At 39.1% G+C, this 15309-nt stretch overlaps 1 protein-coding gene across 2 annotated transcripts in view; it reads right to left on the bottom strand.

The window, feature by feature from the left end:
• Positions 1-15309, bottom strand: part of LOC145680232 (transcription factor Sox-10-like) — a 195291-nt gene that overhangs the window by 8601 nt on the left and 171381 nt on the right. The window contains exons 4-5 of one of the 2 annotated variants that reach the window (XM_081750548.1): positions 8739-8927; positions 190-374 (exon numbers count right to left, since the gene is read on the bottom strand). In XM_081750548.1, the coding sequence (XP_081606674.1) occupies positions 190-374; positions 8739-8927 (374 nt within the window). The remainder of the gene's footprint in view (positions 1-189; positions 375-8738; positions 8928-15309) is intronic. The other variant, XM_081750549.1, reaches the window with a different exon arrangement.

The following is a 15309-nucleotide window of genomic DNA, read 5'->3' as shown; positions in this document are numbered from 1 at the left end:
GATGGATAACAATAAGAAATGATATAAAAAGCAATGAGTCTATCAGTACGGTAGTGTACACCTACTTTTGGGCCACCCTGTATACAGACCACAGCTAATTTTCTCTCTGTTCTCTGTACTAATTTGCTGCACTTTTTTTCTTTTTGTCTGGAACGGTTAAAATAAGTAAACTAAACATTAAATACTTACCATTTGGTAATATGTTCATGATGGTATTAGTTCTAACTGAAGACAATGCTAACGTTTTGCTATCTCCTCCGTTGGGTGTTGTGGGTGGAGTCGGAGGTCCCTGTGCACTATGGGGTGACCCTGACATTAGACTCTGAGGAGAGTTGCCAACTGGACTCATACTGTCCTCCTGTTTAACTGCTCTGCTAAAAAGAAAAGAAAATATATTATTTTATTATTGATTGGATAAGACAATTATTTATTATTGTTCAGATTTACTACAGTAAGAAAAACGTAGTTTTCAGACCTGTTGAAGGGGACAATTCTAGATACGCTAGCGCATAAGAGAGCTTCGGAATTGCCAAATTTCAGATTATATCAATTACTGTCATGGCTGCTCGCAGCGGGGGGCAACGGAAAAGGATTTTCGAAGTGTGTTCAGTTCTTGGAACTACGGTATTTAATATACTTATATTAAATGCTATAGTTTATTTACTGTAATAAGGATATGTGCGTAAATAATTGTTGTTTTTATAATGTATTATGAGAAATATTATTGCCGACCGTCCGGTATTTTACCGGACAGTTCGGTTTTTGACCTCTTTGTCCGATACGACCTCAAAACCGGATGTTAAATGTCCGGTATTTTTTCCTTTTACTAGCCCTATTCTCTGTACTATTCGTATTATTTACGAGTGACGAAAGAAATCGTTTGTCAATGAACATGCACTAAGAAAACAATCGTATGTGGCGTACATAAAATCGTATGTTACATTTGTAAATCCTGTAGTTTTTAGAGTTTACATGCTGCAAACGTATAACTGAAAACATATGTTTTATAATACTTTCAGTATGAGTGTTCCGTCTGTATGTACTTTCCGTATGAAACAATATAGGCGGTCAGGATCTCACATACAAGTGGACGTATATAACATATAGCTGACGAAGGTAACATACATATTAGGAATGGCCACAAAGTTCCGGCTCCGGCGGAACCGGTTCCGCGGGGAACCGGTTCTCGGAGATCCGGTTTTCAGAACCGGTTCCGGGCCTGGATCCGAAAACCCGGTTCCAGAACCGGATCTTAGGAACCGGTTCCAGACCTGGATCCGAAAACCCGGTTCCAGAACCGGATTTTAAGAACCAGTTCCAGATCTGGATCCGAAAACCCGGTTCCAGAACTGGATCTTAAGAACCGGTTCCAGATCTGGATCTGAAAACCCGGTTCCAGAACCGGATCTTAGGAACCGGTTCCAAATCCGGATCTGAAAACCCGGTTCCAGAACCGGATCTTAGGAAGCGGTTCCAGACCTGTATTCGAAAGCCTCCAAAGACCCGTAAAGGAGGCACAAAGTTCACCTTCAAAAATAGTGCAAAGAGGACCATGCGCTTGTGCCTTCCCGCCCAGACCCGCTTGTGTCCCAGAAAAAAGTTTTGGTCCACCAGTGGGGGTTTAGCCAAATGAGTAGGCCAGTTTGCCTGTTTAGCCAATGAGTTTGCCAGTTACCCAGTTTATTTAGCCAAATGAGAGAAGCTGCCGCCGCCTGGGCGCCTGCCTGTCGTTTCCACCATTTTATCTAGCATATGGGGCGTTTACACTTAGTCGATTTGCGTTCGATTCAGTTGAATTGACGTCACTTTCAACTTAATCGACCGTGTAAACGGGACTTCAACTTAATCGCTTGTTGATCGAAGGCGACTAATCGACTGGCAACTGAATTAAAAGACGTTCTATTTTCTGTGGTTGAAACAATTGAACACATCCATCAATCTGATTCGGCCTAGTTGCTTCGATTTAGTGGCAAATGCAGCGAGTCGATTTAGTCGTGCGACTAAATCGACTAAGTGTAAACGCCCCAATACTGTTCACAGCTTGCCAGTAGCTCGGGTTTAGCGTAGGAATGGTCACAAAGTTTCGGTTCCAGCGGAACCGGTTCCAGACCTGGATCCGAAGAACCGGTTCCGGAACCGGATCTGTTCAGACCCGAAAACCGGTTCCACCAGGAACCGGTTCTGGCCATCCCTAATACATATATGTATGTAATACAGGGAAAACTGTTAGATACCAGACATCCTGCAACGGCATGATGTAACATCTAAGAGCAGTGCCTATGTAGCATACGCATAACGCATGCTCCGTACTGATAGTAAGCAAGAGGATTCCGTATATTTGTACAGTATACCGCCACCTGGAGAACGGACATTTATCAGTGTGGTTAAAGCGGGGCTTGTAATTCGCTCTGATTCGCGCGCGAAATTTGCTGAAGAGTTGAAAGTGGGAAACTATACTGAACGTATCAAAACTGTTTGAGGTCAACAAAAGCACATTTTCAAGAGCGCAGGTAGCACTGCTTCACCCTCAGCTACATCTTCCAATTAAATAATGCATCTAGATCCAGTAAAAGTATGTAGGTATTATAAGACATTACAAGCCCCAGCGAAGACTTGTTTTTCAACTATATTTTGTGCATGCCATAATTATATTGCCAATTACATTTGCTTTCCTGTATTAAATAACATGTTACGATGTGTTATTGATGCTAGACAACAAACATTACATGTGTCGACTAAATCAAAACTGGAATAAGTAACTCTAATAAATGCTTCGAAAGTAACTAAAGTTATTAAATTCGAACTCCGAATCGCTCAATTTTATGTGAAGTAACCACTTTCAGGTTATTCACTTTTTTGACAAGCGATTGTGTCACAATCTTAAGAGTACCCCTTTTTTGAGCTGAGCGAAGCGAAGCTCTTATACTCGGGTTAGCCGTTTGGTTGTCCGCGAACTCCTCCTAGACCGTTTGGCCGATCTCAACCAAACTTAGCACGCTGATAGAGTATGTCGTGCTGAGTGACAACATAGGTCGAAATAAAAAATCCGATGTAGCATCGAGGAATAATCACCGAAAAACGCTTACTCCTAGACCGTTTGGCCGATCTCAACCAAACTTAGGACGCTGATAGAGTATGTCGTGCTGAGTGATAACATAGGTCGAAATCAAAAATCCGATGTACCATCGAGGAATAATCACCGAAAAACGCTTCCTCCTAGACCGTTTGGCCGATCTCAACCAAACTTAGCACGCTGATAGAGTATGTCGTGCTGAGTGATAACATAGGTCGAAATCAAAAATCCGATGTACCATCGAGGAATAATCACCGAAAAACGCTTCCTCCTAGACCGTTTGGCCGATCTCAACCAAACTTAGCACGCTGATAGAGTATGTCGTGCTGAGTGACAACATAGGTCGAAATAAAAAATCCGATGTACCATCGAGGAATAATCACCGAAAAACGCTTACTCCTAGACCGTTTGGCCGATCTCAACCAAACTTAGCACGCTGATAGAGTATGTCGTGCTGAGTGGCAACATAGGTCGAAATCAAAAATCCGATGTACCATCGAGGAATAATCACCGAAAAACGCTTCCTCCTAGACCGTTTGGCCGATCTCAACCAAACTTAGGACGCTGATAGAGTATGTCGTGCTGAGTGATTACATAGGTCGAAATCAAAAATCCGATGTACCATCGAGGAATAATCACCGAAAAACGCTTACTCCTAGACCGTTTGGCCGATCTCAACCAAACTTAGCACGCTGATAGAGTATGTCGTGCTGAGTGACAACATAGGTCGAAATCAAAAATCCGATGTACCATCGAGGAATAATCACCGAAAAACGCTTACTCCTAGACCGTTTGGCCGATCTCAACCAAACTTAGCACGCTGATAGAGTATGTCGTGCTGAGTGGCAACATAGGTCGAAATCAAAAATCCGATGTACCATCGAGGAATAATCACCGAAAAACGCTTACTCCTAGACCGTTTGGCCGATCTCAATCAAACTTAGCACGCTGATAGAGTATGTCGTGCTGAGTGACAACATAGGTCGAAATCAAAAATCCGATGTACCATCGAGGAATAATCACCGAAAAACGCTTCCTGATTACGTAGTTTAAGCTCGCTCAGCTCATTTCATTGCAATCGGGTATATCCATTGCATTCCTAGTTTATTTTATTTTATTATTATTATTATTATTATTATTATTATTATTATTATTATTATTATTATTATTATTATTATTATTATTATTATTATTGCCTTTCCATGAATCAGATTTTTGCGTCAACGCTTTGAATCGGTCTTTTGCCCCTCCTCCGAAAAATATCCTGCGGACGTTCCTGATTACTGCTTCTCTTTTAGCAAGATGTATGTGACTAACTTAGTTTTATTAATACTATTTCCTGATATACAAGAAAAGCCAATCAAATACTCCAATATTTAAGAAAAATAGATTATTTATTACGTCTCGTATAGTCAAATAGATAACTTGCATGCCTTTAGTGTGGATGGTTGCTGGTTGTATTCCCCGGTGGAGATGCATCAAAAACTAGTACAACAAACGCGCAAATACATGCACTTTTGAAAGCGAGATGCATCGAAAACAAGAACAACAAACGCGCAAATACATGCATTTTTGAAAGCAAGATGCATTGAAAACTAGAACAACAAACGCGTAAATACATGCACTTTTGAAAGCGAGATGCATCGAAAACTAGAACAACAAACGTTCAAATATATGCATTTTTGAAAGTAAGATGCATCGAAAACTAGAACAACAAACCCACAAATACATGCATTTTTGAAAGCGACGGTGACTTATTAGTAGAATATTCATCTCCGGTGTATGGAGTCGATCTCAGGCCGTACCAATCGAATTTTGTGATGGTTAAACACCATGTGCGTTGATTTTCTCGGGTTTCTCGCTTCCTTCCGTTTTTGTTTTCATTCCACCATTTCATGCATTATCATCATCACCGACTTCCTCCTTTAGCCTCGGTGCATAACCGGAGGACGTTAAACTAAAAAAAGAATGAAAGATGGGGCTAAATAGAAACAGGAGGGTACAATAGTTTTTTTTAAATATTATTTTTACAATGGCAAAAATTGGTTGTTTCAACGAAAAGCCTTCCAGTTTTAACACCTTGCGTTCCAGTGACATCCATGGGGATATCATAAAATACTCCGTTGCAAAATACCAGTGACATCCATGGGGATATCATAAAATACTCCGTTGCAAAATACCAGTGACATCCATGGGGATATTATAAAATACTCCATTGCAAAATACCAGTGACATCCATGGTGATATCATAAAATACTCCGTTGCAAAATATCAGTGACATCCATGGGGATATCATAAAATACTCCGTTGCAAAATACCAGTGACATCCATGGGGATAACATAAAATACTCCGTTGCAAAATACCAGTGACATCCATAGGGATATTATAAAATACCCGTTGCAAAATACCAGTGACATCCATGGGGATGTCATAAAAACGTATCCTTTATTAAGGGTCGTATTAATCTTGGAGATGATGAAATTTTTTAGAAGGGGCAAGGTAAGAGTTAGTTCTACTATTTCTCCTTAGATGACAGCACCTTACTGACAGAAAAGAAAAAATATATTTTGTTTCAGCAGGTCTAAGGGAACATCCATTTACGACACTCATGTGTTTGTTTTGACGATGAACAATTTGCAACTTCGAGATCGTATTATGAGATCAGGAAAAAAGAAAAAAAAACTTTGTCTTTGATCTCCGGTCAGTGTTGCCAACCTGAAGCAACATAAAATCCCTTCAGAACATTAAAATTTCCCTTTTCAGTCCAAATGTCCCACAATTTATTTATTTATTTATTTTAAAATCAGTAATGTGAATGTTCTCCTTTGGTGATGAGCGCAAGAGTCTTGGTCTTGCAGTTTTTGCAAGAGTCTTGCATGCAAGACCAAGACCAAGACCAAGACCAGGAATCCTGATGCAAGACCAAGACCAAGACCAAGGGGTGCAAGACCAAGACCAAGACCAAGACCATACCTGCAAGACCAAGACCAAGACCAAGAGTCTTGCACAAGTACCAACACTACTTGAATTTTTTTGTGGAATGTAAAAAGGAAGGGGAAAAATCATTACATCTTTCACGTGAACTTCTTGGCTCCAGTAAAAATACCGCCGGAGTTAATGTGTTCCCAGTAGTTTATGCAATCCATGTGAGTCGATCTGCTCCTGTAACATATAGCTACAGTATGTCGTTTTTTGAATCGGTTGTTCACGAGACGACCGACAGCATAATTCTATGAATTGTTACAAGCTATAATAACTTCAGTGTCTGATTTACTTTGGTCATCAATTGATCATTCACGACGGCCCATGATTGGATTTTGGGAAATCATATGAAGAATAGTTGTGTCCATAAGAAGTGGATAAGCCAAAATAAACTAGAGCATGTTATAGACACGGTAGCTCAGTGGCAGAGCGTTCACCTCTGGTACATGGGGTCCTGGTTCGATCGCAGCTTGCGCTATGTGAGCTTTTTTGGTGAACAAACACCCTGTTCGTGGGTTTTCCCGTTTCCTCGTACTTTCTTCATTCCACCATTTCTCATCATCACTGTTTCCCTTAGCCTCAATGTTATAATCGTGGGACGTTAAAGTAGATATTTAATTTCATTTCAAAAACATATTAATGGTGTTCTTCTTCCAAAACTAACGGGAAATGTAGCATTGAACATCGGCAATTCCGTACACCATAAATGCCGAGGCCTTGGCTCTGAGGTTCAAGCATCCGTTGGAAATTTTTAATGTGTACTTATAAAATTAATATTGAAATAACATTTTCATGACATTGACAAAAAACTTAGTGCATGTGACCGCAAGTTTGATTTCATAGGTGGATGCTTATACGTTGAATAATTGTTTATCAATATAACTTATAGCCCCCTTAGGTATACGGCATATCTAGGATTCAACGATATAACATTATACAACAATAAATAATCTATATTCGCAACTGAGAGTGATTTCGTACTTATTTCAAATAACTTGAAGTTTGATGCCGTTGTTATGTATTTCTAATGTAGTCAAAAGTATTTATATAAATTGAGCTTATATAAAAAAGACAGACAGTTGAGTCGTTTTCAGTTTTCACTCAAATTATTCTAAAATATTGGGGCCGCGGTGGCTCAGTGGTAGAGCGTTCAGCTTTGGTGTTTGGTGTCCCACGTTCGACCCAGCCCCCGCCAAGTGAACTTTGAGGTGGACAAACACCGTGTGCGTGGGTTTCCTCGGGGTTCTCCCGTTTCCTTCCCCTTTCTTCTTTCTACCATTTTCATTCATTTTTCATCATCACCGTCTCCTTTAGCCTAGCCGGCATAATCGTAAAACGTAAAACTCACAAATTTAATTTCATTTCATATTCTAAAATATTAAGAGGTTTAATTATTATTATTTTAATTTTCTCTCTCTTTTTTGGACAATATTGCAAAACATATCATCATCGTCATAATAATAGCTATTCTGCCATTATTGGCAAGTCACTTGCTGCAGCTGAGAAGCTTCGATGACTGTAGTCCTCAGCTAGTCTCTTCGTCTTAACGTAGCAATTTTCTGTCGTAATATCTTTCTTCAACTACAATCTCCTTCGCCTCGTCCCTCTAGCACGTCCCTCATAATAGAGTTCCTCCTCAGCCAATGTCCTCCTCTTCATTACATCTAAAATTCTTCTTTTCTCCCCTACTGCTACAATTTCTAAAACCTTCGCATTCGTTTTCCGTTCAACCCAGCTGATTCTCTCCTTTTTTCTCCATGCCCACATTTCGAAAGTCTAACTGTTTCATCGTTTTTGGGTATGTTCTTATTTCTGCCCCATACAGAACATATTAGAATCAGTAAAACAAAATTTCAATATTTAATTGGGAGTTTGTTCAATACAAAGATAAGCTAATCGTGGTTGGACAGAAAAATTCTGACGCCTTTAGAGTGCAAAAATAATTTTGCAGTTTATGGTATTTCAGAAATCTGTGCCGTCTTGGTTTTCTTTCATGCGTCTCACTGTCAGGGATAGCCTCCCCAGTTTGGGAACCAGTGGAGTATTGGATCTGTTAAAACATATAAAAATATTACGAAATGTTGTGATTTATCTTATAAGTAGTGAAGCGTGATCACCCATTGAAAAAAAAAAAGTAAAGGTCATCGCCTATGTTGTACAGTATCATCACACGTACACGAAGGTAAAATAGGCCCTATATTACATTTAGAAACATACATTGTATTTCCCTCACTATTGACGCAATGTAGGATTTATTATCCCTTATATCCAGAGTAAAATTTACTTATGAAAATCATAGATTTCTTAAAAGCAAAACTTGCAAGACTCTTGCAAGCAAGACCAAGACTGGGTGTGCAAGACCAAGACCAAGACCAAGACTAGGTGTGCAAGACCAAGACCAAGACCAAGACCGAGGGTTCCACTGCAAGACCAAGACCAAGACCGCATGTGCAAGACCAAGACCAAGACCAAGACCACCCGGGTCTTGGTCTTGGTCTTGCATTTGCTCATCACTATTCTCCTTGCACGTGCACAATAACTATACCTTATTTAACAGTCTACACAGTCTTTCAACTGTATATGAAAACGTGGTATTACAGCACGCATATCGGAAAATGACACATGGAGCGCAAAGGGTTAAAGACCAAAGGTTTAGATAGCAGTGGAAATTGTTCTATATACCTGAACATAACTGTTGGCCCTTGTTGTGTACACTCGGACGGCGTTGAGGGAGCAGATCCAGCACTGTTTGATTTCATCTGTTTCCTCCTCCGGGGCTGATACTTGTAATCTGGGTATTCCTTCTTGTGGATGACTCTCAGGCGCTCTGCCTCCTCTAGGAACGGACGTTTATCGGCATCACTCAGCAATCTATAAAGTAAGACGAAAGAAACATAATTATTGAATAAACTCTATCCATTACGACAGCGTTTATTAGAACTAAAAAATTAATGTATCACTCCCTGTTCACACAGTATTAGTTATTTACAGTACTCGTATACTGCAATGTTCTGGTTGCTAGAGTCTTAAATAATGTATACGGAGTTTCAACCTTTCACCTTTTAGTATAAAAAAGGGATAGTTTTAAAGGATTATACTCCATAGCTCACGGTAGCCGCAGGAGTAGATATTAGAAGGAATCTCCATAGCAAATGGCGGCCTTGGAAGAAGGTTTTGGTAGATGAGCAATCAGCATTGAACTGATAATTTCCTCGTCTCGTCGTCTTTCTTTATAGCCATCTTCTTGAAGGGGAAGACCCATGAAGGGGCAGTCGGCTTTTTTCGTAGTTTTCCGGATTCTCTTCGTTTCTCCCTGGAGGTGTAGTCTTCCTTTCGTCGTCTGCTATTGTTTGTTTATGCTTGTAAAAACACGTGTTTTGTAATGAGAACATTTGGGTTGCGGTTCGTGTGGGTATAAGGATCTTTACAATATTACATAAAGCTTTAATGTAGTGTAGTAAGCGTGCAACACTGGGTTCGATTCCCGGTATTCATCCAGTATGTGAATTAAGAGGTAGCAAATTCTGTTCTACGGAGTCAGAAACAATATCTTGGGGAGTCTATGCGTCAATTTCATCATTTGTCAAGTCATAACCCTTCATTGACTGTGGCGCCATAGTGTTTAGTTTAATAACGATGAGACACAAACTGAAGGAATATATTTGGATGGAAAATTCACGAATGAACAGTGGCAGATCTGGGAGAGAGGTGGGCTCTTCCTCTTCAACAGAAAAGTTTTTTTGTGTTGCTTCAACGAGACGAGAAGACAAGAATATTTTTTATGTCAGTATGTTACATATATGAATCTGTTCTTAGTTTATTATACCTCCAAATTAGTTAATATTCTCAAACAGGGCCGTACTGCATCCCAGGGGCACACCAGGAAGGTACTTTCTAGGGGGCTCACCCACATGTACTCCAGAACTTCATAACCAAGGGGGCCCCCGAAATTTTTAAAATTACTAGAAACACTTTCACCATAAAAGTTATAAAAAACACGATATGAGTCATTTCTATATAATTCATGGGACCTTTTGAACATGTTGAGAGAGGGAACATCATAGAAGTTTTTGATGGGGACTCTTGTATTTTCCCTCTCGAGGGTCCCCACTAATCTTAATCTGATCCTGTATATTCTCTATACGGAAAACAATGGTGCTGTAAAATGTAAATTACTATTTAGTTTCATGTTACGGCATCATTTGAGATTTCAATTTAGCTTAACACTTCAATATTAGCAAAATTATAAAGCAGAGTGGGAAACCAGGAATCTTTAAAGCTTCAATAAAGGACTGAAATACGAAAAATGTGAAAGGCTGTTTTCGCAACATCACGGGCTGGCAACGCTGCTCTGGGATTAGCTGACTGTATTACCGGTACTCGATGTCTTATCGTTCTCCGTCCGGTACTCCCATATATGCGAGGAGTGCGTGACGTGTGCCTTTTTGTACTTATACCGCTACTTACGATTCGAGGCGGAAGTCCTAGTAAAAACATTCACCGTCCAGGGCTCACTGGGAAATTTCGCGATTTCCCGCCTAGCCAGTACAGCCCTGTTCTCAGATGTTACAACGAGTAATATTTTGCGCCCCTCTGACCATTCCATCCTCTTGCGCAAGAATAAAGAGACATAAACCTTTTAAGGTAGAAGATCTAACTTGTGCAGACAAATTATAAGAATTTTGCGAGACGTTTTTCTGTGATTATTCGCTCCATTATTCCCGACACCAAAGTAAATGAATATCAACCTTTCCACATTGGACCATATTATTGGGGAAATATCGAGAATATCTCTAATTTATTTCCAGTTCTGCACCCACTAACCAGAAGAAAGCTCTGAAGCCGCCACTGGGAGGGAGGGGGAGATGAATGAAGAAGGCAACAGAGTACCGAGTTTTACCATAGAAGTGTCCAAATATTGTACAAGATAGAGATGTACAAGTTGGGAGGAACACGTAGCTTCAATGGAAGAAACGTAAACAGTTTATACATAGTTGTGAAGACATTGATATTACTAGTTCATTTTGGGTTGATATGAAAAGATATAATATAATGTCGGTACAAAAATCTTTAAATTTGTTATAATAGCCATCGTGCTAATGCATTATAAAAAGTATCCCAACCAAAGTGACAGATTTACTATGCTTAAAGTTATACAACGGGTAAATGTTTCAATTTAAAAATGTCAATTTTGATTTGATGCATGTGCTAAATGCAACATGTATTCATCCATAAGACAGGCATTTGATCTACAAGTAATCGTGTGGTGCATATCTCGCACGGAGAAAAAATTCGAGCGCGTTTGGAAGGGAAATCAGTAGATTCCGGCTACAGGCGGTTTTCCTGGCGCTGCATCTGTTACGGCCGGAGAACTGCAATTTGTGTTGTGATGCAGATTTTCTGTATTACAACCACATAATGTTTATCAAAGTACATAATCATGAATATCTGTATCCTGGTAGTGCACTGTAAAAGATAAAACAGCATTTAAACACTTTTGGCACCGATGTTGAGAAGGAAATATATCAAGTATGTGTTCATAAAATGCGTTTCGCGTATCCAAAAGCGTTCATTTTCCGAAAACAATATCTAGTATGACATATTTAAAACACTTCTTCTCTGTAAATAATTCGAAAACAAACTGCTGACGTACATTTTTTTACATTTTGTACATACATCTGGGACATACTTGGACAACACAGTATCTACAAGGGGTGAATATATGTAATCTGGAGGTGTTCAAAGCGTGTCGATAATGTGTACAGAGTCCTACTGTGTCTAAAAGTAGTTTCTGTATTTGTTTGCGGTGTGACGACGGAAGACACACATTATTTCCGTCTATTTGCTGCTGTGCAGATTGATTCTGGGTAAAGAGAAAACTTTTACGTAGCCACGTAGAGAAAAATCTTGTCTCTGGCACAGAATCCTGCTAAATTTCGTCTCTACGGATTTCTTAGACTAGATCACTTTGTTTTTTCTCCAAGTGTGGGCTGAAATAGTTATAGGACTGCACTTTAAAACGGGGGTGCCGTGCCAGTTAATAAAGAATGGTGCAGCAAAATGGTTTACCTGTTATTTGTGGTCGCATTTTAAAGAAACTGACATTCAACGCATGTGGTTTCAACAAGATGGGGGGCATCCGTATACGTATATTATATCTCCCACACAATGACTGTTGCTGTGTGAGAGGTTCCCGAGTCATATCATGTTTCGCAAAATGGTGTCCAGAACTGGCCAGCTAGGTCACGTGATCTTACTCCTTCGACTACTTCATTTTGGAGGTTTTCTGAAATCAAAGATCTACGCAAACGGACCTAATATTGCAAGAATTCAAGAAGGAAATTAAACATGTCATTCATCTATATAGATGAGAAAGCACGTGCAAAAGTGATTATAAACTTCAAAATTCGTTGGGCACATATGATGAATGTCATATTTCAGTCTTAAATTAGAACCTGCTGTAATGATGTACAGTAAACTCCCGAGTATCCGGCTCGCGACTATGCATCCTAGTTTTCTTTTATCGTAATTAATTGAGGAAGGCAAGGCGTTGCATTGACAACATTGCCTAGGCGTTGGAAGCGGGCGTCTGCTACGATCCTCGTACGTTAAAAAAAAATCTTTGAGTTTTACGTCCCACAGTTATGCCGGTTAGGCTAAAGGAGATGGTGATTATGAGTAATGAATGAAATGGTGGAATGAAGAAAGTGGGAGGAAACGGGAGAATCCCGAGAAAACCCACGCACACGGTGTTTATCCACCACAAAGTTCACTTGTGGCGGGGGCTGAGATAGAACCCGGGACCCCAAGCACCAGAGAGGAACGCTCTACCACTGAGCCACCGCGGCCCCGATCCTCGTACGTGTCATGTGCAAAATACAAGTACTGACAAAAAAAAAAAAAAAAAAAAAGCAGCGTTCATTGTTCCGTCAGTCTATAACGGACCCCAATACAGTACAATTGCCGCTGTTCCTGATTATAACTGTACAGTACTGTATTCGTAAATTGTTCTTGGGGTATGCTTAATATTTTTTTTTAAAGTGTATTGCAGTGAAGATTTAAAAATGGGTGATAAACATACAAACAAAAGAAAAAGTTGTAGTGACTTTGGAGGAGAAATTACACAAAGAAATGAGTTCATAGAACTCCGTCTTTTATTGTTATCGGTCAGCCCTTCTGCCACATTAGGCCAGATACTTGGAAGTCTACTGTATAAAGTTGCTATGTTGTAAATATATAACAGTATTTTCTTAAGCAAGTATTAAATCTTTCGCTTTTAATGCGAACTTTTTAGATATACCTACGTTATATGTATGATGAAGTATATATCTAAAGGGTGGTATTGATTGTAGAATTAACATGAGTATGGTTGGGAATCATGTCATTTAGGATAAATATTGACATGGAATATGAAAGTCAGTGGCGTACTTAGCTGGACGGGTATCGGACTCAAGCCCCCCCCCCCCCCCCGAAAAAAATTGTTGGCAATTAAAAGGAAAAATATGAGTGTTTATCAACATGTTGTGCATAGCCCCTCCCCCCCGAAACAAAATCCTAAATAGGCCATTGATGAAAGTTAATCATGAATAAAGTTATATATCTAGCAAAAGGGTTGTGAATAATTTATGAGTACCATATTATGACATAATGATATTTATACCATTGTAATTTCGGAGCAGTCTTTTGTTAGATTCCTCCCGGACATTAATATTTTTCAAATAGTTAAAATCATATAACACCTTCCATTGGCCTTCCCATTAGAAATCAAACTCGGTTGTCGGTTTTTTTCACAGCAAATGAGAGAACTCCATTTATCCTTAACCAGGCTTGCCAACCATACAATCATTTTCCGTGATACACAATAATTTAAGCCATTTTAAAACTTTTTTTTTTTTTTGCAGTTTTTGAATAAATTGTAGAATAGCATTAAATAATTATTAATATACACACTGAGATTTTTAATAGTCATTTCCGCCAAAAAAAGTCAATAACGATTTGAAAATTGGCAAATGGCAACCATGTCATTCTTTAAATTCAATTACGTTTACGACAGGATGGAAATATTATTGTTCACAGTAGTATCAATAAGGGTTTTTTAAAAATGGTGAGAATACTTACGCCGATTTGGACTTCGAAACTAAATATTACTAGATAAGTTTATTACCGGTACACATTTTTGCTATTATCAGTAGTATTAAACTTGTTTCTACGAATGGGGGGCGCAGTGGCTCAGTGGTAGAGAGTTCACCTCCGATGCTTGGGGTCCTTGGTTGGACCTCAGCTCCCGCTGTGTGGACTTTGTGGTGGACAAACACCTTGCTCGTAGTTTTTCTCGGTGTTCTCCCGTTTCCTCCCACCTTCTTCATTCCACCACCATTTCACTCATATCTCATCCTCACCGTCTCCTTTAGCCTAAGCGGCATACCCGTGGGACGTAAAACTTAGCATAACGAATATACGATAATGTTTTTTTTTTTTTTTAATATACGATAATTTTAAAGAGGAAAATTGATAATTTTGTTCTCTGAGGTTGGCAATTCTTCCCTCAATGGAGCACAGTAGAATGCGAAATAGACCTATGGACTGATCAAAAAGGTGGTTGGACAACGTAAATCAGCATCTACAGAGCTTTTTATTTCTGCGATGTTGAAGCTTTAAGTAAAAAAAAAAACGTTTAGTTAGTTTAAAAGATTTAGTAACACTTTTTATTCTTTTTTTTTTAAATCTTCATTTTCATACAGATCGTTTATTTGCGTTTTACGCCCTTGCAACACAAATACTTCAATTTGGGATTCAAACGAGATATATTTCCACAGCATCGTACTTAACGGTTGTGAGACAATAGATCCCCGCGTGGCCAGTTTTTTTTTTTTTTTTTTTTTTTTTTAAACAAATCCTACATATTGAAGTCAACGGTAATCTTAACTGTCTTGTCTTAAATAGCGACATTCAGTTAGTTCTTGCAAAGTACTGTTATAAAACCATTACCATTGGTTTCTGCATCCGAAAATTTGCTGAACATATGTTTTTTTTTTCTTTCTTTTCCTCTGCTTCTTCCTCCACTTTTTTTTTTTGTATAGCTTTCAGACGCCGACACAGTAATAAACCATGTGACGTATCCTTCCCCACTATTAGCAAAATAAAACAGTAATGCCGTATAGTGGCATACGCAAGAAGAGGGTTTCGGACCAAGATCTTACGGAGAAATAAAATTTTGCTATAATACATATTCCCTAAAATCACATGTATTCTG

The sequence above is a fragment of the Thermobia domestica genome, chromosome 3, assembly GCF_964235325.1.
Source record: "Thermobia domestica chromosome 3, izTheDome1.hap1.1, whole genome shotgun sequence".
Taxonomy (NCBI): domain Eukaryota; kingdom Metazoa; phylum Arthropoda; class Insecta; order Zygentoma; family Lepismatidae; genus Thermobia; species Thermobia domestica.
This window is presented reverse-complemented; position numbering and strand designations above follow the sequence as displayed.